Source organism: Lonchura striata, chromosome 20, assembly GCF_050655825.1.
Source record: "Lonchura striata isolate lonStrDom1 chromosome 20, ASM5065582v1, whole genome shotgun sequence".
NCBI lineage: Eukaryota > Metazoa > Chordata > Aves > Passeriformes > Estrildidae > Lonchura > Lonchura striata.
In genome coordinates this window covers 8,083,053-8,105,697 of record NC_140722.1, presented here as the reverse complement: position 1 = coordinate 8,105,697, position 22,645 = coordinate 8,083,053, and the positions used below count along the sequence as shown (strand labels likewise).

Below are 22,645 nucleotides of genomic sequence, written 5' to 3'. Positions count from 1 at the left end.
GTGATGGTGATCCACCCAGGTGATGTCCCTCTGCCGTCTGAATAACATATGTATGAAGGAACAACCCATGCAGAAATTCCTTCTGTAGTTTCCCCTCACCACAGGGCAGTTTCCCCACAGTTTCCCTAGGCTGGTTAGAGGCTGGAGGAGCCACCCCAGCCCTGACCTCTTTTTTTGACCACAAGACACCTTGAGGAGGCAGGGGCTGCACATAGAGGGGACGGAGTTTGGGGCTGAGCCCTGGGGAGAAGTTCAGCAGTGACCTCCCCTCCTGTGGTGCTGTGCTGGGCTGGTTTGTGTCCCACAGGTGTGCTGGGAGAGAGGGCTCTCCTCCCCAGGCTGCTGAAAATTGACTTCACTTGCCTGAGGATCCCGAGTGCCTCTCTGTACCCGACATGGCACAACAGCAGCAGGGTGTAATCCCTGCCTGCACTCTTGAGCAGAAGGAAGACGTGTGTTTTCCATGGAACATTGTGTTTTGAACTCTTTTGTGGGTGCTCGGAAGGGTGTGGGTGTACTTTGCATTCTTGTGCTCAGGTTCAATAAAGTCCAGCCCTCTCTGCAGCCACAGCAGGTGCTCAAGCCTGCGGGGGTGGCCAGCTCTGGTGAAACCCCTGTGCTCAGGACAGATCTCAGCTGGGAGGGCTGCAGCCCCCTTTGCCCACCCCCAGCTCAGGGGGTGCAGAGCTCTGCCAGCAAATGCTGTGCCAGACCCAAACATGTCAGACTTCAGGGCCCGGGCCCAAAGCTGTGGGGGGATCTGGATCATGTTGGGCGCCCATCACACTCTGACCTGTCCTGGGCTTTACTGGGGCTTTGTCCTGGGAGCACCTAGGGGTCAGGTGGGAAATCACCCAGCAATGCCTATGAACTCATGCATGAACCACATGAAACCTCTGCAAATTTAAGGCTTTAAAGCCACCCGTTGCTGCTGGGGTGAGCAGGAGGAGCTGGGACAGCTGCAGCATCACTGCTTGTGAGACTGTCCTGCCCTGGTCCAGCCAGATCCACCCTGAAACACACCAGGAACACCAGAATCAGGTTTTCCTGTCATCTTTGATGCTCCTTTTCCTTTCCCCTCTATTTATTTCCCTGTTTTCTTTTATCTGGTGTCTCTCAAGCCTCCTTTAAACTGTGGAGATCTTTCTTGGACACACAGCAGCTCCTGCTTGCCCCTGGGGCACAGGCAGTTTTCTCAGAGCAGACGGTGTGCCACAAACCCACACTCTCATTTGTTTTGCAATTTGTGAGGTTTCTGTATGTAATTAGCTCGTTGGGAGGTAATTGCTTACCTCTCACTGTCCTTGGACTCATTCTGCTCCGCATAATGGTGCAGAGCTGTCCTGAACCAGCGCTGGGACATTCCCCAGGGTGGGTGGGCACCACCCAGGGTGAGGGGTGAGCTGCTGGGCTGGCTGGACGCTGCTGGCCACAGCAACGTGTGGTGTTCAGTGTCAGGCTGGTGCAGGGGTCACACTTCACAGCCAGCAAAAGGGAACTGTCCCTGCTCCATCCTTTCCTTGGCTTTCCTCATTCCTGCAGCTCGGGTATATAAAAGCAGCTGCCAGTAGCCGTGACCATGGGCTGCTCCACCTCGACATCAAAGGGTCCAGGTAAGTGGCACTGAAGGACCGTGGCCACCGTGCCAGCTCCATCAGGCGACCTACAGCACAGAATAACTCAGCTTGAAAAGCAGGAATTTTAATGATGCTTTCCTTTGATTTCTGTAGCAGCATTTAATCATTTATGAAAATTAATTTTTAAAGCTAGCAGAGCTCTTGCTTGTTAAATTCCGCATTTATTCCTGTTGTTGTTAAGTTTGTGATAATGACTAAGCTGGCAGAAAGGACTGGGAGTTTTTTCATGATCTTGGTGACCAGAATTCAGAGCAATTTTCAGCTCTCCAGACCTCATCTCAGCTGGTGTAAAATAAGTGTTTATCTGCAAAGCCAGACGTGCCTTTTGCATGTGCAAGATGCTTGGCTCACTGAAATGTGCGTGACCGAGGCACAGCACCTTGGTAGATATTGTTAATAACTGCAGAGATAGGTGCCTGCATGGTCACGTATTCTCTAAGAGCTCTTCTAAGAGCCCTGACATCCATTCTGGTACCCTTTTGCAATGCTGCACACGTCTTTCAGAGCCCCTCCAACAAATCCCACTGATTTTATTTGACACGATTTTCAATAGAAGCTGCTCGAGCCTCTCTCCTTCTCCCCTGTTCAATAATCACAGCTACAGGAGCTGTGCATCATTACGTGCTGATCAAAGGGAAAATGTAAAAGACAGTCGAGTGAATTAAAGTCTAATTTAATTGTGCCGAGAACTGTCATAGAGGGATTTTTTTTTAAGTATCTGGAAGAAATAGAGAAGTTGTTCAGTCTGACCTAAATAATGTTATTTCTCTGTGCTGAACCTCTGCAATCTGCACCTGTACATTGTTTTTCTCGGAAGGGACAAGCTGAGGTGTCTGTTTAGGACACGGGCTGCCCAGGAAAATGCTCCTAGAACTGAGACCCCTGGCAGTGCTGCAGAGAGACCATTTTCTCATTTCTTTGCAAACACCTTTCCATGCATAAACAAACACTCCCCAGCCTGCACTGTCACCCTGAGAAGCCCAGCTTGGGCAGGAACAGAAGGTCCTTGAAGGTACTTTCTTTTGGCTGAGGGTAGATCAAACGCAGGGAAAACAGACTCTTTTCACAGCTTGAGTGGAACAAGATGAGAAAAACAAACAACCTGCCCACGGGAAAGTGAGTCTGATTCTGGCCATGCTTTGAGCTTTAATAACACAGGGTGCTCTTCCCAGCAGGCAGAAGGACACGACTGTGACACCCGTCATTTTTTATTCAGCTGTGCCCCTGTGAGTGTTCTTCTTTCAGGGCCATTTCAGAGTGGTTGGGAACCATCCGTCTCTCTCAGTACAAGGTCCTCCTGCCTCATCTCCATCCCTCTTCCTCTCTTAAAATGGCATTTTCACTTCCCTGCAGGGTCAGGCACCCATCTCTGCATGGGGGGAGCACAGTCAGGCGTGGAGCAGTGTGGCACTGGGCTTCAGCTGCTCCCTGATAACCAGAAGTGGGAAAAGGGGGCTGCAGGTCTGGCTGACCTCCTGGGATGAGGGCATGGTGTCTGGAGTCTGTCTGTCCAGGAAGAATCTCCCCACCACCCCAGGGTAGTGCACATGAAGGATGGAGAGCTGCGCCAGTGCCCAGGCTGTCAGTACCCATGTGAAACTGGTGCTTGGGATGATGTGGTCTTCCCACAGGTGCTGTGCCAGGACATGCCACCCTTCTGGTGTCTCATCTTTCTTGGGGGCCTTCTTCCCCCCTCCCAGGGCCTCCTCAACCTGCTGAATGCAGCACAGCCCATCGGTGGTGAGTTCAGGTATTTTCTGTGTTTCCAGGGGAGAGTCACGGCACAGTCCTGAGCCATTTTGGGCTCATGGTATGTCCTTTTGCTCATCAGGGAGCTGCCTCCTGGCAGGCCTATCTCCATGAGGAACCCAGCTTTGTCCAAGGATGCTCAGGGCTCCCTTTGAGAGCTCACCAGCAGAGCACCCTAATGTGGCCAAACCAACCTTCCCTGTCAATGAAATCCCCCCAGGAGTGGAAGTCCAATCAGTAACTGGGACTCTCTTGCTGCAGGCCTGCTTAGCACTGGTCTCAGCAGTGGAAAAAGTGGGTTGCCTGGCACAGGAGCTCTTGGTGAAGGTGGGCTGCTTGGCACTGGCCTCCTGGGCAAAGGAAGTCCAAGTGGAGCAGAAAGTGGAGGTCCCCTTGGTGCAGGAAATGAGCACAGCGGAGCTGGGGTCCTTGGCACAGGCCTCCTAGGTGAGGAAGCTTGGCACAGGGAGGATTTGGGAGAGGAGGTAAAGGTGGTAAAGGACAGGAGAGTAACAAAGTTCTGACTGTTGCAGGAGGACAACCTGGCAGCAATGGGCTGCTCGGCACAGGCATCCTTAGTGGGAAAGGCCTTGGTGCAGGCCTCCTTGGTGAAGGACTTGGCCCAAACCTCCTTGGTGAAGGACTTGGCCCAAACCTCCTTGGTGAAGGACTTGGCACAGGAATCCTTGGTGAAGGACTTGGCACAGGCCTCCTTGGTGGAGAAGGACTTGGCACAGGAATCCTTGGTGGAGAAGGAGCTGGCACAGGAATCCTTGGTGGGAAAGGCCTTGCAACAGGCCTCCTTGGTGGGGAAGGACTTGCTAATGGTCTCCTTAGCAATGGCCTCCTTGGCAATAACAGCCTTCTTGGAGGGACAGGTCTGCTTGGCACAGGGCTGCTTGGAAAAGGAGGTCTCCTAGGCAATGGAAGTCTGCTTGGACTTGATGGTCTTCTGGGGGAAGCAGGAGGACTGCTGGGTGCAGCAGGAGGACTGTTGGATGGTGGAGCCTCCCAGAAGATGACACGCTTCGCCTGGTGAGTCAGAAGCCCCATGGTGGGGCTCACTGCAGGGTGGCCCATAATATCCAGGGGATCACAACCTCCCTCTCATACAAACCATCAGTCCCGGGCTCGCAGCTCACGTGAGAATCTGCAGCAGGGGAAATTCCAACCAGAAATGGGAAAAATCTTACCAGTGGGAGTGGTGTGACACTGCCATGGGCAACACTGCATTGTTGGGGAATCTCCACCCACGGAGATGGCTGAAACGTAGGAGGACACAGTCTTGAGAAACCTGACCATGCTGTTTGTGGAGCGGGAATTGGTCCTTCCCCACCTTCACTTTTACCTGGGAATATCCACAGGTCAAACGATGAGCAGGAAGAGATGGGTCTGTAGGATCTGCTCCTGCTGATCCTGCCATCTCAAGGTGGGTTTGCCTTGGTGTCAACCCCCAGGCTGAAGGTGCTGAACCTCGAGAGTGCCCGAGTGTCATGGAAGGTCCTTCGTGGGTCTGAGCTTGTGCTGAACCTGTACTCAAAGCTGGTGCTCCACTTTCCAGGGTGAGTGAGGCTAAAGAGTGAGGCCATGGGGACCTGAGGGTGCTGGGGAGGATGGGACACTCCTGAGTGATGGACAAACATCCCCAAACACCGAGCAAGAGACTGGAGAGGAAAGCTGTGCTGTTGACTCCCTCTAGAACCATTTCTAGCTGTCCTCACTCCACAGACACTCAGCATCCATGGAAGCATTGAGAAAACATGTGAATATGGCTCTTGAGGACACGGTTTAGTGAACATGGTGGTGGTGCTGGGTTGATAATTTAGCTTCTTGATCTTAGAGGGAAATTCTAATCTGAACAATTCTATATTCTGTGATCTGCTACAGGACAAGGAGCCTGAGAGAAGTCCCAGGACTGAGGCATTGTTCCAGCTAAGGCTGTGCTTGCAGCTTCACCGGTCTCTGGTGCTGCTTTGGCTTCCTCCATAACCTTCCATGCCACTTCCTATTTTCTAGGATTTTTCAGTTTCTGAGTGGATCCTCAGTAGAAGCAAACATCACATCACACATTGCCCTGACCCAGGACTCTCCCAGAGACCTTAAGCTGGTGCTTAAGGACTGCAGCAACCTCCTTGGCGGCTTCAGCGTCAACCTGCGGAAAGGGTGAGCGTGGGGTCAGCTCCTGCAAGCTGGCAGAACTTCAGTCTCAAATCTAGGCACATATTGGCAGCATAACAAGCAGATTTTTTGATTCAGATAACAAATTCCTGAGCATCTGTAATTCCTGTTGAAGCCTGGGGGAGCTCTGGGCTTGCAGCATCTCTTACCAGAGAAGAGGAGGGGGTTCCTCTACAGAGGAGTTCAGTTTTTTCTTGATATCAAGTCCTGGGTTTTGACAACATCCCTGGTAATTTTTGTCTGTCTTTTCCCTCCCCAGCCTCTTTACCAATCTGGTGAGCAGCTTGGTGAACAAATCTCTTAAGACCCTTGTCCCTGCGCTGGTGAGTGTCTGAATATTCTTTGCTGTGAAGCTGCATTTAAGCTGCACTCAGTTCTCCTGCCAGAACTGCCTGGTAGATTTACAAACACACACAGAATCAAAGAATAGTTTGGATTGGAAAGGACCTCAAAGATTAGTTAGTTCCAATTCCCCTACCCTTGGCAGGAACAATATCTATTATATATATAAATATGAATGAATAAACAAATAAATAAATATATATACATACATACATACACAATATATATTTGTGCATGCAGAGATACATGCCTGCAGCCCATAAGTGAGTTACACAAAATCACTTGATCTTCCTTCAGTCAGAATTTATTTGTTAGGAGTAATTTCAATTTCATCATATGATGTTATGGGATAATTTATACTCAGCTGCTCCCTGTGGGGGTGACCAGAAGCAACAGCCCCGTTTAGAGCAAAGTGGCCTTTTAAAGGATCTTTTACCTTGTTCAGTAGAACCTGTGCCATTTTGAGAAGGGGGCTGAACAAATCATGTAGCTCTTTTTCCACGGAAGAACTGTGCTCTAGGATGAAATCAGGATGTTTCTGATTTAAATCTGTGAAAATCAAGTGGTGCTGGGGAACGAGCTGCTGCACCCACAGTGCTCTCACCAAGACTGTGTCACTTGTTGCCATTGCAGTTCTGCCCATTAGTGAACATGTGGGTCAGCATCATCAACATTAATCTACAATTCCTCAACCGTAAGTCCTTACATTTTCTTTCCTATATTAAATTCTAGAATGACACTGGGGGTTTGTGTGTCTCCCACCTCCACGGGCAGCAAGTGTCCTCAGGACACTGGAGCTGTGCAAGCAGGGGTCTCTGCATGGAGCAGGAGCAGCTTTTCTCTGCTGGCAAAGCTGCTGTGGGTGGCACAGTCCTGGCTCACCACCACTGCCAGATACCACAGGGGGTGTCTTATGGGTGTTTTTCTAACCAGGGCTAGACCCAAGCTGCTGCCATGAGTTGGCTATGCCAGGACCGCCAGGTGCAGCCCCACAGAGCCAGAGGGTTTCCCCTCCCCAGCTCTGCTCATGTCAAACCTCACAGACAATTGCTGCTTCACTGAAAGCAGAGCTGTTCCTCCCAACATTTCCCTTGTGACAGGATCTGCGAGCTCCAGGGTAGCAACTTTCATGGGAACCCTTGAACCCCAGGGAATTTGAGATCTATAAGGAAGGACAAGGAGTTTTTCCTCCTTGCTGGGCAGGACAGTGCTGTGCCAGCCTCTGCCAGATGCTCTGGGTGGGCACAGGGCTCCAGCAGGCTCAGTGCCCCCCGGACAGCTCTACCCAGCCTGGATGGCCTCTCCCTCTCCCCAGGTGTCGTCTCCTTTGGGCTTCTGGGGAAAATCTACTCTGCCCTCTCCAAACTGCCAGTGACAGCTGGGCAGTATGTGGAGCTGGATCTGCAGGTAGAGCCATGTCCCACCCCATTTTCCATCCCATGTCCCCACATTCGCATGCTCTAACGCCTCCTTGTTCTTTGCAGAATTCCCCTTTCCCAAGCACCTTCATCGACTGGCTCCTTCAGAGTAAGTCCAGCCCCAGTGCTGCCACGGGGATCCCCACTGGTGTCTGTGAGCCAGAAGGGAGCAGCTGAAATGGGGGACACAGCCCTGGGTAGTGGCCAAGAGTGGGGAGGGTTCTATCATGGCAGTGCTGTGGCTGGGGTTCCTGGTCCTCAGAGATGGTCCCCAGCTCAGATATGAGCAGCTTTGCCCCTGTGCAGTGGCAGGTCTGGAATACAGTAGCAAGAGAAAGTCTGTACATTCCTACTTGTGCCCTGCACAGCTCTGGAAAAGTCACTTCACCTCTTATAAAAGGATTTAATAATATTTGCTTAATAAGAGTGAATAATGATCCTCAGGATGCTGCGAGGATTAATTAATATTTGCAGAAGTGATTGGAAGAGCTTTCAGCTTCATATGCATGGAAAGTTAATATATAGGGAAGGGAAGGAAGAGTTGGAAGTCTTCCCAGCTTCCCCAGAGCCATATTCCTGAGGGCACTAAATCATCTCTGCCCATAAAGCTGGGGCCTCTCAGGCCACTGGTACATCAGGCACTGCTGAGCCTGATGCCGTGGTGGGGGCACCAGGGGACTGCCAGGCTTTGGGCACCTGGAGAAGGGAGTGCACTGACCTGGGTGTCTCTCCCCCAGCTGCAGGTGTCAATCCCAGGATAAATCCGTAGCTGCAGGACTGGCAGCACCCCGGGGTAAGGAGGATTTGCTGGCTGGGACCTGGCTCAGAGCTCTGCTGCCAGCTGTGCCGGTGCCAGAACCTGGGCTGGGTGAGAAGAGTCCTGACCCTGCTACCTGGTAGTGCAGGTGACAGGGGTAGCACAGGGCTGCCTAAAATCTCAACTCTGGTATTCCCCCAGGACCCCCTGCAGGCGATTCCCAAGGAGGAGGAGGGAAGGGATGAAAACGACTCAGTAGGTGGAGAATAGACATGAAAATGGAGAAACCCAACCAAGTAAAAGACTCTTTCTTCTGCTCCACATTTCAGCCTTCTCAAATTTTAGTGTCTCTGTCCAGCCTAGAGTTATCTGTGCCAATGATAATCTGTGCCAGCAGTGAGCTATGTCGATAATTAGCCATATTGATAATTAGCTATGTCAATGATTAGCCATGCTGATGACACTGTGACTGTGGAGGCAGGAGCCCAGGTCTTGCCTGTGTCCCTCCTGGCTGTCATGGCCAAAAACTGCTTGTTATGGCACTCACTGATGCAAGGATGACTTTGAACCCCTGGTTTTCCCTCACACCCATCCCAGCTTCACTTGGGCTAGGGTTTAGGCCAGGTAATGGCTCAGCACAGAGGGGACATTCCAGGTGCTGGATGCAGACAGTCAGGCAGGGGTTTGGTCCCCTCAGGAATTTCATGAGACTGCACCAACCCAAATCCTTCTGAGAAGTGAAGAGAGAAAAGGGAAAGGCACGAATTCAATGAGCTGTAAACACTTTGCTCTCCTTCTGCTTCTTGATTGGCTTACCATTTCAAAAGGGATTTTTGCTCTTTCCAGTGATTTCATACTGTTAAAAAGAGGCAAAAAAGCCCCCAGCCTAATCCAGGTGCACACTCAGCCTATTTGTTCCCAAACAGCGACGCTTTGAACTGATCAGAGTGAATGCTATCCTGCCTTGTAATCTCCAAGTGGATTTGGACGTGCTGCATTGTGGGTGAGGTGGATTTGAGGAAGATTCACACCCTTCTGTTACTCCTTACAATAAAAATGATTTTTCTTCATCTGCATTCAGCATGTGACTTAGTTCCTTTCCAAACTGCCAAAGGATTTTTGCATTTGCAAGGATTTTGTTATTTATCTCTCCCATCAGCTACAGGAGTAACTCACATGTGAGGAATATTGAATAGGTGAGTCTGCTGGAAAGGAGGGGAGCCACAGGGGCTGCAGCCTCAGAGCCAGGCCTGAATGGAGCCCAAACCCTGCCCAGGCTGCCAGACCCCCACTCTCACAGCTTAAAGTAGCTACAGAAACATGGTCAGTGTGGCAAATAAATATTCCCCTCATTTGTATTTATGCAGATTTATTCTGCCCCTGTCCCTGAGCTGCTGGTTCTTTTAGTGTGTATTCCTGCTCCTGCCTGTTGCCAGTGAGCTGGGAGCTGTTTGACATGAACATACACATCCCTGGGGTCCCAGGAAGACAGCTGCCCCCAGGCTGGGGCTGGCACCCCCAGGAGCCCGGGGAGAGCAGTGGCAGTAGCTCTTGGGCACAGGAGCTCGCTCCTGGCTACACTGGCATCAAGCCTCATCCTGGGGCTGGCTGTGCCACAGCCCTGGAGCAGAACAGCTGCCTGGTGAGAGGGGCCAGGGACAGAGCCCAAGCCCTGCAGCCTCCAGATCCAGCAGCACAGCACCGTGTGCCACTGACCATTTCCAAGTGTCCCCATTGGCTCTGCTGGGCATTCCTGGTGGGCAGCACCCATACCCTTCTCTGCCTCTGCCCAGAGTGGGTCCCTCTGCTCCTGCCCAGGGCCTCAGAGCCCCATCCAACAGGCACAGGGGAGTCCTGGTGCTGTTAGCTGAGAGTTTGCAGCCAGCATCCTCCTGGTAGCACGCTGCCAGGGCTCCTGCTCACATCTTCTGAGTGGCTAAATGTTCCCCTGAAAACCTTGGAGGTTCTCCCTGCTCCTTTCCCAAGGTAATGGTGTGGTTGAGGTGTCACCAGTGCCATAGGACCACAGCCCAGCCCCTCCTGCTGCTCCTTCACTCCCTTTACCTCACCACTGTGAGTGAGCCCGACCCCGAGCAGCCAATGTTACCCCTGCCCTGCCAATTAACGGCAGAGGTAACAACGCTAATGAGATGTGGGCACTGGGCACATCTGGCCTGCACCCAGAGCACCTCACTCTGGCTGCAGTAACACCCACACCTGGGGGCTCTGGGAATGGACCTTGGTGTGTGCTTAGAGCACAGAGATGAAGGGCAGATGCCAGGTGCCCTTTGATGACAGTGGCAGAGCTCTGCCAGACGAGGACAGGATGGGTGGCAGTGCCTGGCCCAAGCTATTGAATCATAGCACCTCATTGGGCACCTTCAGTTTCCAGTTCCAGTAAGGAAACAGAAGGAGGAGGATGAAGGAACTTGCCAAGCCCCATTCTGTGAATGATTGCAAAAAGAGGTGTAAATATTTCCTCAGTAACCCAAAATGCCAAGCCCCAAACCTCTCCAAGTGGCACAGTGCCATCAGGCTGGGTCCCACCTCTGCTGCCAGAGGCAGGGGTAGGGAGCCACTGGCCACTGGGAGCCCTGTGGGGACAGCAGCAGCACCTGCACTGCTCTGACCCACAAATATTAATAACAATGGTGCCATGGGGGATGTTCCCTGTTGCTGGCACCACCCAGCCCCAGTGTGCCAGGACAGGTGACTCTGGAACAGCTCAGATCTTTGCCAGCTCTGGCTGCAAGGGCACTGATGGGGTTTTTCCTGAGGTTCCTCTCACCCTATTGAGTTCCCCTGTGGAGGCTGGTCTGAGCCTCTCCAGGTTTCTGCACTCAATGACACCTGTCTGCTGTGCAGAGCATCCCAGGGATACTGTCAGCATTGCCACTGCTCCTGCCAGGCTCTGCTGTACTGCCTGCTGAGCATGGGATAGGGAAATCTTTTCCACCAACTGTATAAGGGCTTTTCAAAATGGAGTTTGGATAAAAATAAGAAACTGTGGGAAGAATCTTCCTTTTAATGAAATGCCAGAATATTTCCCATTTTTAAAGGGAAGCTGGTCTTGGAATTGCCTCCTGTTTGGTTCTGATAGCTTCCACCAAAGCCTTCTACTATTTTTTTTTAAACTTCTTGTAGTTAAATTAGAGAAGTATGACAAAAAAAAAAAAAAAAAAAAAAAAAAAAAAAAGAAGGAACAGATTAAAAGACACTAAATAACCAAAAGAGAAGAGAGCACCTTGTTTAGTCTCAAAATCAGCCTTACCAAAAGTGAATCCCATTTCTGTTCCACTCACTGTCCTCATGGATGCAGGAAGGGGAGGAGGACAATCCTTTCTGGCTGTTCATTTTCACAGCAGTGTGCTGAATATTGATCACTCTCAAACCCTCTGCTGGAGGCGCTGCTGCAAATTGCCCATCCTGCAGCCACCCTAATTCCTACATGGGAACCACAGCCGGGGCAGGCGAGGGATCCCGCAATGACCTTGCTCTCTAAGTGGCAAACACATCCCTGGCAGTGTCCCTGAACACCCTGACAGCTCCATTAGACATGACACTGTGCATCAGGCTGTTGTCATCCCTGTGTTTGCTCTCCAGAAATTGGACACCTTTCTCCTCCTCCTTAATGCAAGAAGTAAATGTGGGGCAGCGAGGTTGAGATTTGGGTATTTTCAACACTGATGGACTTTGCTTTTGACACCCTTGGAGATATAATGAGAAAGCCCTGCCTTGTCCTTGTGCTGATAGCCCTGCCTGTCCTCAGGCTGGCCACCCTGCTTGTCCCTGTGCTGGCCACCCTCCCTGTCCCCAGGCGGGCAGTACTTCCAGCTCCACGTTCCTGGTGGCAGTAGTGGCAGCTGCCCCAGACTGGCTGCTGGGGCAGGTAGCTCAGACCCAGCAGGAACAGGGACCTGGGCAGTGGCCCCCTTGAAATAATGTGAAATAATTCCCTTTCACACTTCCTAGTGGAAGTTCTGCTGAAGGGGAAGAGCCCCTGCCAGGCACACTAAACACAGAAAGCAGTCCTCTGTTTTTCAGATACAGCTGTCCAAAGGAATTGCAGCACCTTCGCCTCGGGGAGGCATTTTAATTACTCTATTGACTCGTGCTCCTGAGAGCCTCAGGCGTGTCAGAGCTCAGGCTGGGATCAGAGGGATGCAGAGAGACAGGGAGGGAATGCATGACCATCCCTGCCAGCCCCATGCAGCCCCACTGCTGCCCCATCACAGTCCCAGTGCCCTGCCCTGCCCACCAAGTGGTGCTGGGCCATTCCATGCTGTCTCTGACCAGCATCAGACTATCCTCATGTCTCTGATCTGTGTTTGACTGTTAAATAACTCAGCAGCAGGGAAAAAAAAAAGACTTGAAAAAATATCTGGAAGATATAGAGCCATTAATGAAAAACATGAGAAAATAGATATCAAGTAATGACACCACGATGAGAGCTTATTAATAGGAAAGGCTAAAGATAAAACTAATTTAAACCTGATGAGACAAGACATCTCATCTTCAGGAGAATGAGAAGTCAATAGTTGTCTGTCAGTAAAGGAAATAAATTGCTCACAAGGGAGGAGGGAAAGCCGCAGGACTGCTGGGCCCCAGAGAGCAGCAGTGCCTGTGACAGACTGTGAGCTACCCTCTGAATTCACAAACCCCACAGCTCGGAGCTGCCACTCACCACCGCTGCCTCTGTCATTGCCATGCAGGTCACAGCCCAGCTGCGCTCCGGGACGTGCATGGACATGGAGGGAGGCTGGGAGCAGACAATGCCAACCTGGGAGGGCTGCAGAGGAGCTTGGGGCTGGTCTGGGGTGCACCAAGCAATGGCAATGGAGAGCTCGTTGCATTTCCAGCACAGCACAGAGTTCACCATCAGCTGCAGAGGAGCCTGCAGGAGCAGCTGTACCTGCCCTGCCAGACCCCAACCACTGCCAGTTTCAGAAAGGAGTGAACTAAAGATAGAACTGGTTTTAGAAATGGAAAACAGTTTTGAAAGTTCTTTATGTTGCATTAAATCCCAAAGCTCTGTGCAAAGATCTGGCTTCAGATATGGTGATGAAAAGCTGCTGAAGGAAAACTCCCTGGACCCCCAGCCCACAGCAGTCCCAGAGCAGGGAGGAGGCCTGGTGGAATGGGCTGGCAGGCACATGGAGCCTGTCTGCTGAAGTGAAAAGCCATGAGAAAAGAGGAGGAAAGCATTTCCCCTGGCACATCCTGGCAGGCTGCTTGCATCACTCAGAGGCAATGCCTTGTCACCTGCCTCCCCCTCAGCAGAGCAAGGCTCCAGCTGACCTAAAGCAAACTGTGCTTACAGGCTTCCATCAGGGAAAACATCTATCCTTCCCTCCACCAGTACCATGACATGCAGAGGGAACACAGACTGCAGAGTTCGAGGGGTTCTGGGGGAGGACATTATATACCATGGCCAGCTCTGGCACTGGGAAAAGCCTGAGTGCTCTGCCCAAGCTGCTTCAAAAGCCTTGGAGAAAGGAGCAAATTTGGGCAGGCGAATGTAGGCAGTGATGGGAATCAATTTTGAGGTTGTCCTTAGGCCAATAAAAGCCAGTGCTGAGCAGGGAACAGCAGCTGTGAGCACCTGTCTGTCCCTCCACTCCCTGAGCACAGCCAAGACCTGAGGACAAACAAGTTTGTTCTCTGATGGGGGCCTGGGGAACAAAAGGGCTCTTGTTCTCCCTGACAGCGACCTTTCTGCCAGGTGAAGCTATTTGTGTGTGCGGGTGATGTCCAGCCTCACCCACACACCCTGCCAGCAGAAAGGAAAGTGCAGGCTGTGATTTACGAAATTCCGGTGTCAGGAGACACCCTCAGGGCACGGCTGCTGCTGGAAAGTAAATGTCATCCCAGCACTTCAGGTCTGTACTGGGAAACCTGATCTGCCAAAAGCCTCCTTGGGTGTTTGCCCATGGGCGTAACTGGGGCACGACTGACACAATTTCGACCTCCAGAAGGCACAGGTGTACATCAGGGAGATGGGAGATCTGGGAAGGTTCAGGGCTCTCCTCCCTTCTCAGGGTGGGAACAGAAACGTGCAAGAACACGGGGCAGGAGTTCAGCTTTCTCAACAGCTGGATTTAGGCAGCAAACCTGACAAGTGACACAAAACCCGCATCCCACCTCCAGGCCCCAAGAAAAACAACACATTCCTTCTTCCACGCAGTGCCAAAGGACTGACTCAGCCTCCAAGGTCACCGTAAGCACATCTTAATGGATGCTTTGCTGCCTTAAAACCTCGGTCTTCATTCCCGGGCCTATAAAAACTAAGGAGGCAAAGCAAATGGTGAGTGCAATAGCTCCCCGGGGAGCCCCTGCAGTGAGCATTATCACCTCCTCATCAAAATGTAAAACCCAGCTCTCCTCCTCATTAGTCTCCCGCTCTTAAAATAATGATTGTAAAACGGCCACAGCTGGCCTCAAAGCAGGATTGAGGGGGGAGGGCACTCTGTGGTCTGCATTTCCCAGTTGTAATAGATGCTCCTGGGGAGGTCAAAATGAGCAGGGAAAAGTTCGTGTCAGCCCTTTCCAGGGTGTTTGCTTGTCCCAAAATGCCTGGGAATTATGACATAAAAGATTTGCTACAGGGCAGTTAAACTAGCCCAGTGGCTTGATGAGCCAACCATGTTGGCCTCAGTGCCCATCACCTCTGAGGGCTGCTGCTTATGTATGCTGCTGCTTCCTTTGGGATTTCATCCCAAACTGCTGCCTTTTCCTGAAAGCCCCCTGATCACAGGCTCATCCTCACCGAGCAGCAGAGGTTCAGGCCTTGGTTTGTGAACCTGGGCCAAAGACACTTTCCCATGTGGAGGTAGGAGAGCAGATCAATCCTGTGTGCCTGTCAGCTCCTCAGAGCCCACACGGATTGTGCTGACTGTGCAGGTTCACTTGCAGGAGAAGGGACTCGGTCTGAGATAATAAGCAAAATGTATTTGTTTCTTGAAGCCTAATGAATATTCAGTGAACCATGCTGTTTTCAAAGAGAAACAATTATAGCCCAAAAGAGCTGAGCAGGAGAGGTGGCTTTCGAGCAAAACCCTTTCATGTTTATTTTAAAATTCTGCAAATTCATGTCGTGACTGCCCTGCTACCAGCTGTTCCTTCAAAACTGGTCACTGGCTAGAGCCTTTTGCAAGGATTTATTTTAATGACATTATTATCTGTATGAAAAGGGGCAATCCTTTCTCACATCTCAGTTTACTCACAAGTGCAGGTCACAGGTCCTTGTTTGAATTTCACAGAGCAGGCTGGAATGTGACACTGCGCAGCCAGGGTCAGCTGCAGGCTGATGAAAACAAGGAACTGTCAGATGCACTTGAAGAACTTACTGGCCATTTAAATCAATACAACCTCTTCTCTTGGTAAGCAAAGGGAAGGACATCCATAGATGTTTGGATTAAAAAACTGCACCCCAGGTTTTAAGAGGTCAGAGATGACCCTCGACTAGCAGCCATCTCTTCCCATGCATTCCCCAGGCCTGGAAACAAGGAAATCTTCTCCAGACAAGATCCAATCCACTCCAGTAACAGGGTAAGGCTGCATTCCTTCAGTCCCAGACAGAACAGATTCACTGGTGCACATTGAACACCATTTTTCATTCCACAGTCCAGTGCCACATTCCAACACACAAGTGTGGTGTAGGTTCTTGCATCCCCTTTCTAAGCATTTTGCCAATATTTTGAAAGAATTAATCAATCTTCTGTTATTTCAGTTCTTTCTATCCTTTGACAGTACTCCTGCCATTCTCCAGCAGCTACTGGGGCTGTGTGTTGTAGGTACTACCAGCTTTTGCAGCTCCTAAATTCAGCTGAGCCTGTAGGAAGGAACTGCTCTGCACATCCATCTCAGCCTGGGCTCTGCCAGAGGATGTGATCACAGTGAGAGGACAGATCTGCAGCACTGTGAGGGTGGGACAACCCTCAGGGCAAGTCAAAATACACAGTCTCAGAGTAATTGGATTTTGCAAGTTCACACACAGCTTCTACCCCCTTGAACCTGCACACATCTATGAGGGGTAACTTAGCATCAAAAGCAGAAATATATGTGTATTTTATTATTTTATATATAAATTTTAATATACACATGTATCTCCCTGGTTCTACCATATCTCCACCTGACCACACTTCCTTGTTTCTTCATGGAGAATATGTGCTGCTTCCATCCAGGGCAGCAGGGATCTCTCAGTGAGAAGCAGCAGCACGGGACAGGGTGGTCCGGCAGAGCGGAACTCCCCGCAGGGTCTGCGAGCTGCCAGAGGTTACCTGAAAGAAACAGCACAGGTCTTCAGCCACAGAAAGGCTGGGGAGGATCCATTCTAATTTTAGGCTCTTCTGGCAGCAGCTGCCCTGGAGAACAGCACTGTGCAAGGAAATGAGCACTGCAGGTAGGTCACCTTCACCATCACATAGTCCCCGGGCTGGGCTCTGCCTGGAGCCCTGTGCTCGGCAGCGTCCTCCAGCTCGGTGTCGGGGAAGATCACCTTGATGTTGCCGTCATTCCTCCCACACAGCTCCGAGGCAGAGCGTTTGCTGGGCTGGAAAGAGGACAGGGAACATTACCGGCATGGCAATTGCTCTGATTCACTGCTGGGCTTTATTGCCTCAGGAATTAATTGAGCACTATTGATGGAATTAAACCCACATTAACCAAGCCCTGGAACAGAGCACTGTGGCCAGAGCTGCTGGGTGACACTCACACACCAAAGCACAAATTCTGTGCTTGGCCAGACATACATCCCTAAATGATCCCATTCCCTGTGCTCAGCTCAGTGCTCTGGGAAACTCAGGCTGTCTGCTTAAGTGTGAAGAAATGGTCTTGGGAGTCTTGGGATTACAAGGGGAAAGTGAGAAGGGATGGCAGAAGTGGTGACTGCTGTGCACAGCCTCAGAACCAGCAAGAAAGGAGGAGGAGAATTCCATTCCAGGCCCACTCACCCCTTCCACCAGCACCAGCTGGGCCTGTCCCACCAGCTCTGCGTTGGCCCTCGCAGCCTCCTCCCGGAAGGTGGCAATGAGCTGCTCCAGCCGCCGCTTCTTCTCCTCCGCGGGGACATCGTCCTGCAGCCGGTGATGCGCCCGCGTCTTCTGCACACACAGAGCCAGTGCGGGCCCTCAGCAGCCAGCCTGATCCAGAGCCCTGCCTGACCCCAGCCAGCTCCACTGCTCTTCCAGCAACAGCTTCCCACATTCCAGCAGCACTTCAGTTTGTATCACAAAGGAACTATTCCAGTGCCAGCCACATCCTCGTGCTCTTCACATCTTTCTTCTCTACCCTTTAGGCAGAAGGTCTGATACAGGGCACTAAGTATCAGTGAAATAGTTTTGCAGCTCCTGTGTGATACAAACTGAAGGCTTCCAGCTTCTCTGTAGGAGTGTCAGGGTTGGTAACTGCTCAGTGACCTGGTTCTGCAGATGCTCTAGAGTCATTGCAGGGAAGTAACTGTGTCAGCAGAGGCTGCAAATGCATTATTTGTTGATGAGGAATGTGGTGATGGAGCTGGGCTGGAACCCAGCTATAAGGGTCTGTCAGTCAAGACTGGAGGGATGTGGTGAATTTTTGAGAAGGTATTTCCATGAGAAGAGTGGGTAGTTGGTAAGTCTCCATAGACAGGCAACAGATTCTACTACTTCTAATCTATGTACTAAATAGTGATCCAAATCCTTTTGCTTCCTTACGTTTCCCAACCTTCTGTTCTCTTCCCCAAAAGTATCATACATTCTGGAGAGCACTCCTACAGAGAAGCTGGAAGCCTCCCAGGCACAACAACAGCCCTTGCAGAACCACATACCCTACAAGTGTTGCCTGGGACAAACAACATCTACCAGTATACCAAGGCTTTGGGTATGATTTTAATCAGCTTTTTAAAATAATGTGTTATTGTGAGAAACAGTACTGAGGAGTTTAGGGGACACACCCAGAGATAACAGCCTTTTCCACCAAGGCCTGCACTCACCTGTCTCATGCTGTAGGCAAATAGGAAGCCGATGTTGTAGCGGACTTCCCGCAGCAAGGACACTGTCTGCAGGTGATCCTCCTCTGTCTCTCCACAGAACCCAGCAATGAAATCACTGCTCAAGCTCACTCCTGTAACACACACACAGCTGCACACTTCCCTCATGGAAGACAGGAATGCTGCACTCAGGACAGTGAGATGCAGCTGTGCCGAGTTCAGACCAAGTCAAAGGAACACACACCTGGAATAGAGTCACGCACATGGTGCACAAGTTCTAAATATGCTTCTCTTGTGTATCTGCAATGAACAGCACATGGATTTGCTAACTGGAAACCCACAACATCAGTGAGGAGAAACCAGCAGCCCAAATCAGAAGGCAGGACACAGGGCTCCTTGTGGGGGGACTCACCCTCGCCGCATGGCCTCCAGGACTCGTGTGCTCCCACTCTGGGCTGGGAGGTGCAGGTGTTTGCAGATGTTGTGTCGCTCCTGGATGAGCTGCAGGACCTGTGGTAAGTGATCAGGAGATGTCTCAGACAGCTTAACTGTACCTGGGTGCCAAGAGAAGAGTCTTCCCTGGTTAAAAGCCAGCAAAATGCAAACCTGCCAGCTTTAGCCCCAATATCCATCTCCCAGGAGCTGCTATTCCCAGTTTGGAAACCCACATTCTCTTTGTTTGGGAAGGTAGCACAACCCCTACCTCACATTTCAGAGCTGCCTTGCTGCCTGCAAGCAGAGGCCAAGGTGTTTATTTTATACTTGCCTCATCGGGAAAATCCTTGGGGTGTGGAGAGGTGAAACGGATCCTCATTTCTGGATCAATCCTGGAGACCTGGTCCAGCAGGTGCGAGAAGCGCAAACCTCCCTGCCTGGCTTTGTAGACTGTCCTAAAGCCACGGCTGAGGCCCGGGGCAGCCACTGACTGAAACTGCACCTCAGACAGGTCTCGAAAGCTGTTGACATTCTGACCCAAAAGGGTCACTTCTTTCACTCCCTGCAAAATAAACAGAGAGGAAGAAATATAACCTGGGCAGGATAGCTGAACTGCAAGGGCAGCCGTGGTTTTACTCCAAGGAGTTTCCAACAGAAGCCCTCCCATGCCTGTCTGTCATGGAGTATTGCAAGGGGAATCCAAAAGCCACTGGTGGAACCCCACCACAACCTCATCTCTGCAGATAACGGCAGTGACACTGGTTACAAGTACCACTGAAAACACTGTTACCAGGAACCACCCTTCTTCCCATGGCTTGGGACAGGTGGGAGGAGGCTCTGCCTCACCTGATCCGAGAGCATCCTCACTTCCTGCAGGATGGAGGCGATGGGGCGGCTCCTTTCCCGGCCTCGGGTGAAGGGCACGATGCAGTAACTGCACATGTTGTCACAGCCCCGCATGATGGACCTACCGAGAGGTAAAGCACAGAGAGAGTCACACCACCCCCCTCCAGAACCATCCATACTGCATCCTCTCAGGATGAGCCCAACACTGCTGCCTGCAGCCAGCTCCACACACAGACCATCCACACTGGATTCAGCTTGAACTGAGCTAACACCTCCAGCTGGAAAGAACTAATGAGGCACAAACTGCCACTGCAGCCTGGCAGTGATCAAAGACCCTTCTACATCCCAGTCCTGCAGAAAGTGATACTGTCCTTCCATACACTACAGCCACACTGAGCAGAGTCTGATTTCATGTCTTGAAAATGTTATCACCAAAACTGAACAATCAGAAGTTATAATGTGTGGAGCATTAGAAGAAGGAATAGCAGAACTGGGGGCAGGGCACCACAGAAGGCAGGGGATGAGAGAGGCATGGATTTCAGGAAGGGACAGAAATCACTCAATGCAGCATCAGGCTGAGAGTCAGCATTCCCAAAGGAGAGGAAATCCACAACAGCTGGAGCTCAGGGCATGTTCTCCAGGGCTCAGTCACACAGCAAAGCAACAGCAAACACACGCACACACATATGTATGTGTACACACACTGGGACAATCAGTGCAGCCAGGGATGGTAGCTGCTAGGCAGCTACTGTCACTGACACGTCTACTCTGCACAGATTTCCAAACCAGAGCCACAGAAACAAGCACAGGGAAAAGGTACTCACACAAATGCTGTCGTGCCACCTGCACTAGTCTGGACAGGCAGAATGTCAGCATAGGTCTCATCTAGGGACAGCAGGACATTGGCAGCTTGCTGGCCAGACTCTGCCACTGCCAGCAGCCGGGGAAGGTCACGGTAGGCATCAGGGCCTGCCACGATATCGACCAGCTTCTCCCTGTGCAGAATCTCCTCCTTAAGCCTCTCGGCCATGCATCCTGCCAACAAAGGAGATCCTCCTGAGGCACTGCCTGCCCCCCCGTTGCTCCCCGCAGCCCTTCCCAGCTGCTTTCTCCCCAGGCAAAGGCGGCTGCTGCCCGTGGGACTCAGGGATGCCCCGGCCGTACCCAGGATCCCGACGCGGAGCGCAGCGCGAGCCCGGGGCCGCCGCGCCTTCAGCGCCCGGAGGTGCCGCAGCCGGCTCCAGACGGCCTGCTCCGCCTTCTCCCTGCGGGCCAGGACAGCGGGCTGCTCCGGCTGCGGCTCCGCAGAGCCCAGCCCCAGCGGCCCTAAGCTTGTCAGGGCAATCAGCTAAAGGCAGGGGATCGAGTGGCACCGGGGAGTGCCCTTTGTGGGGTGGGGATTGTCCTGCCTCTGTCTTATCTGCGAGCACTTTGCCAGTGGAGAGCATCTCCACTGCAGAAATACTTTAGGGACTAAGCTCTTGGAGTGAAAAAGTGCCTTGGCCACACTACAGGGTACCCTGCATTTGGTGTCTTCTGCATTCAGAAAAAAACAAGGAAAGTTCCCTTTATATCAACTTGTCCCTATATGTATTTCTCACATTTTTTAAGTACACTGTACTAGAGAGTTGCTTCAAGAGTAGACTATTTAAACAGAAAATCATTAATTGTGCAGGTGTCTCACTGCCCATGGCATATACACAGAGATTACATTACCAAAGAATTTCTCCCTACCCAGAGAAGCAATTCATAGCACACTTAATGTTGCAAATCATAACACCAACCAGCCCCAGCCTCAACTAAATATCCAGTTTCACACCTGCACACTCCTTTCCTCATGCAACAACTTTATTGCCTTGGTTTTCAAATGGCAATTCCTTAAAAACTGTCCCAAACCAGTTACAAACATCTCCTTACCTCACGGAACAGGTGACAAGAAGAACCACATCTGCCTAAATCAAAAGCAACAAAAAGAGAAGGATCTATAAAAACCAAACAATAAGTCCTCATGCCCTGCCCAGGTAACCTGAAGAGGTAGACTACAAAGCTCACTTAACTCAGGGAAAAAGACCCAAGTACACAGCAGGTTTCAACAAAAAGAGTTGCAAGAAAGAAACAGAAGACAAGCACAGTCTTCACTAAATGGTAAAAGTAAACCCAAAGATGAGACAGGAGGATCCTGCTGTGTCTAATCCCTCTCCAACTGAGATGGAGCCCAGTAGTTTAAAGAAAAAAGACAACCCACAGCTTTCTAGCACACGTGTTAAGCAGTTCCCTTCACAGAACTCAGGCTGCAAAACTCCTAACATCCCACAGGGCTGCACTCCAGAGAAAAGCTGGGACTTGCATGCACAGGCAGGGTGTGAGGGCTGTGCTCCAGGAGAGCTGCCAAGGAGCTGCCTTACCTCCTCCAGCTCCTTTGTCCTGGCATAGCCATTCTTCTGCAGGATGGCCCAGACGATCTCGGTGTCACTGACGTTCATCTGGCAGCCGTAGGTCTCCAGGTACACTGCAACAAAGGCCGTGTGATGCAGGAGCCTGCTCAGCTCCCATCCACAACCCCTCCCATGCCCCCCTCTGCAGGAACAAGCCCTCAACCCCACCGCTGGAGTCAGGGAAGCACCACAAAAACTGCCTGCACCTGTAGTCCACAAAGGATAAACTGAAGGGCAGGCTCTGGGAAACCTTGTGTTGCTGTGACCAGCAGCAGCTCTGTCCTTAGTGAAATACAACATTTAGGACAATGAACATCACCCCATCATGGCAACACAGCCCCGCAGGGGCTGCCACAGCCCCACGGCCAGTGCATCACACGCTGTGGGCAGATGCCAGAGCAAACTGCTCTCTGCCCAGCTCTATGATGGAAGAACACACACGACGTCGCAGCCAAGGACTAAACTCCTTCTAGCGTCAAAACCCCTCAAAAGCTCCCAGACAACCCATTTTCCCCACTCTGCTCCGGCTGTGAAACACCTTACGGCCGCCCTTGACCCGGCAGAGAAAGCCAGAGCAGCGGGGTTCGGCTGACCCCAACAGCTCCAGCCCCGAAGACCCACAGACCTTTCGGGGCCCCGGGGGTAGAGCCCGGCTCAGGCGGCAGCTCTGGCGGCGGCCCCGGCTGCCCCGCAGCAGCTGCCCTCAGGAAGTGCCGCAGGTCGGGCCCCGCAGGCAGCGCGAAGCCGCGCCACACCGGCCGCTGTCCCGGCCCGCGGCGCGCCCAGAGGGCGGCCCCGGTACGGGGAACGGCCCCGGGCGGGCGGAGCAGCCCCGCCGCCCGCAGCGCACGGGCCCCGGGCAGCATGGCCGCGGCCGGGGG

The 22,645-nt window shown here is 51.8% G+C and overlaps 2 protein-coding genes across 2 annotated transcripts; one reads left to right on the top strand and one right to left on the bottom strand.

The window, feature by feature from the left end:
• Window positions 1–1,580: 1,580 nt before the first annotated feature.
• Window positions 1,581–9,157, top strand: LOC110469045 (uncharacterized; the record flags this gene model as incomplete). The annotated part of the gene is made up of 13 exons (XM_085558379.1): window positions 1,581–1,613; window positions 2,810–2,863; window positions 3,269–3,377; window positions 3,648–3,833; window positions 3,920–4,421; window positions 4,844–4,948; window positions 5,403–5,549; window positions 5,824–5,887; window positions 6,540–6,600; window positions 7,222–7,313; window positions 7,391–7,433; window positions 8,062–8,117; window positions 8,283–9,157. Coding segments are annotated over 12 exons (1,428 nt in total), but the record flags the coding sequence as incomplete, so codon positions are not given.
• Window positions 9,158–15,123: 5,966 nt separating this feature from the next.
• On the bottom strand, window positions 15,124–22,645 carry CDK5RAP1 (CDK5RAP1 mitochondrial tRNA methylthiotransferase). Its single transcript, XM_021527444.3, has 13 exons — window positions 22,390–22,645; window positions 21,735–21,838; window positions 21,247–21,281; window positions 20,494–20,594; window positions 20,154–20,364; window positions 19,330–19,450; window positions 18,815–19,045; window positions 18,461–18,558; window positions 18,293–18,348; window positions 18,052–18,182; window positions 17,033–17,182; window positions 16,492–16,632; window positions 15,124–16,360 (listed from the first exon to the last, which is right to left on the bottom strand). The coding sequence occupies exons 1-13, from the start codon at window positions 22,628–22,630 to the stop codon at window positions 16,280–16,282; spliced, it is 1,701 nt and encodes a 566-aa protein (XP_021383119.2). The 5' UTR covers window positions 22,631–22,645; the 3' UTR covers window positions 15,124–16,279.

Excerpts from the sequence above, each read along its gene's own strand:
- CDK5RAP1 (XM_021527444.3), bottom strand. The coding sequence starts at position 22,630 with ATGCTGCCCGGGGCCCGTGCGCTGCGGGCGGCGGGGCTGCTCCGCCCG. Across the intron at positions 21,839-22,389 it reads TACCCCCGGGGCCCCGAAAG|TGTACCTGGAGACCTACGGC; the intron begins GTCTGTGGGTCT and ends CCTTTGTTGCAG. Across the intron at positions 16,361-16,491 it reads GGGACTATGTGATGGTGAAG|GTAACCTCTGGCAGCTCGCA; the intron begins GTGACCTACCTG and ends TGTTTCTTTCAG.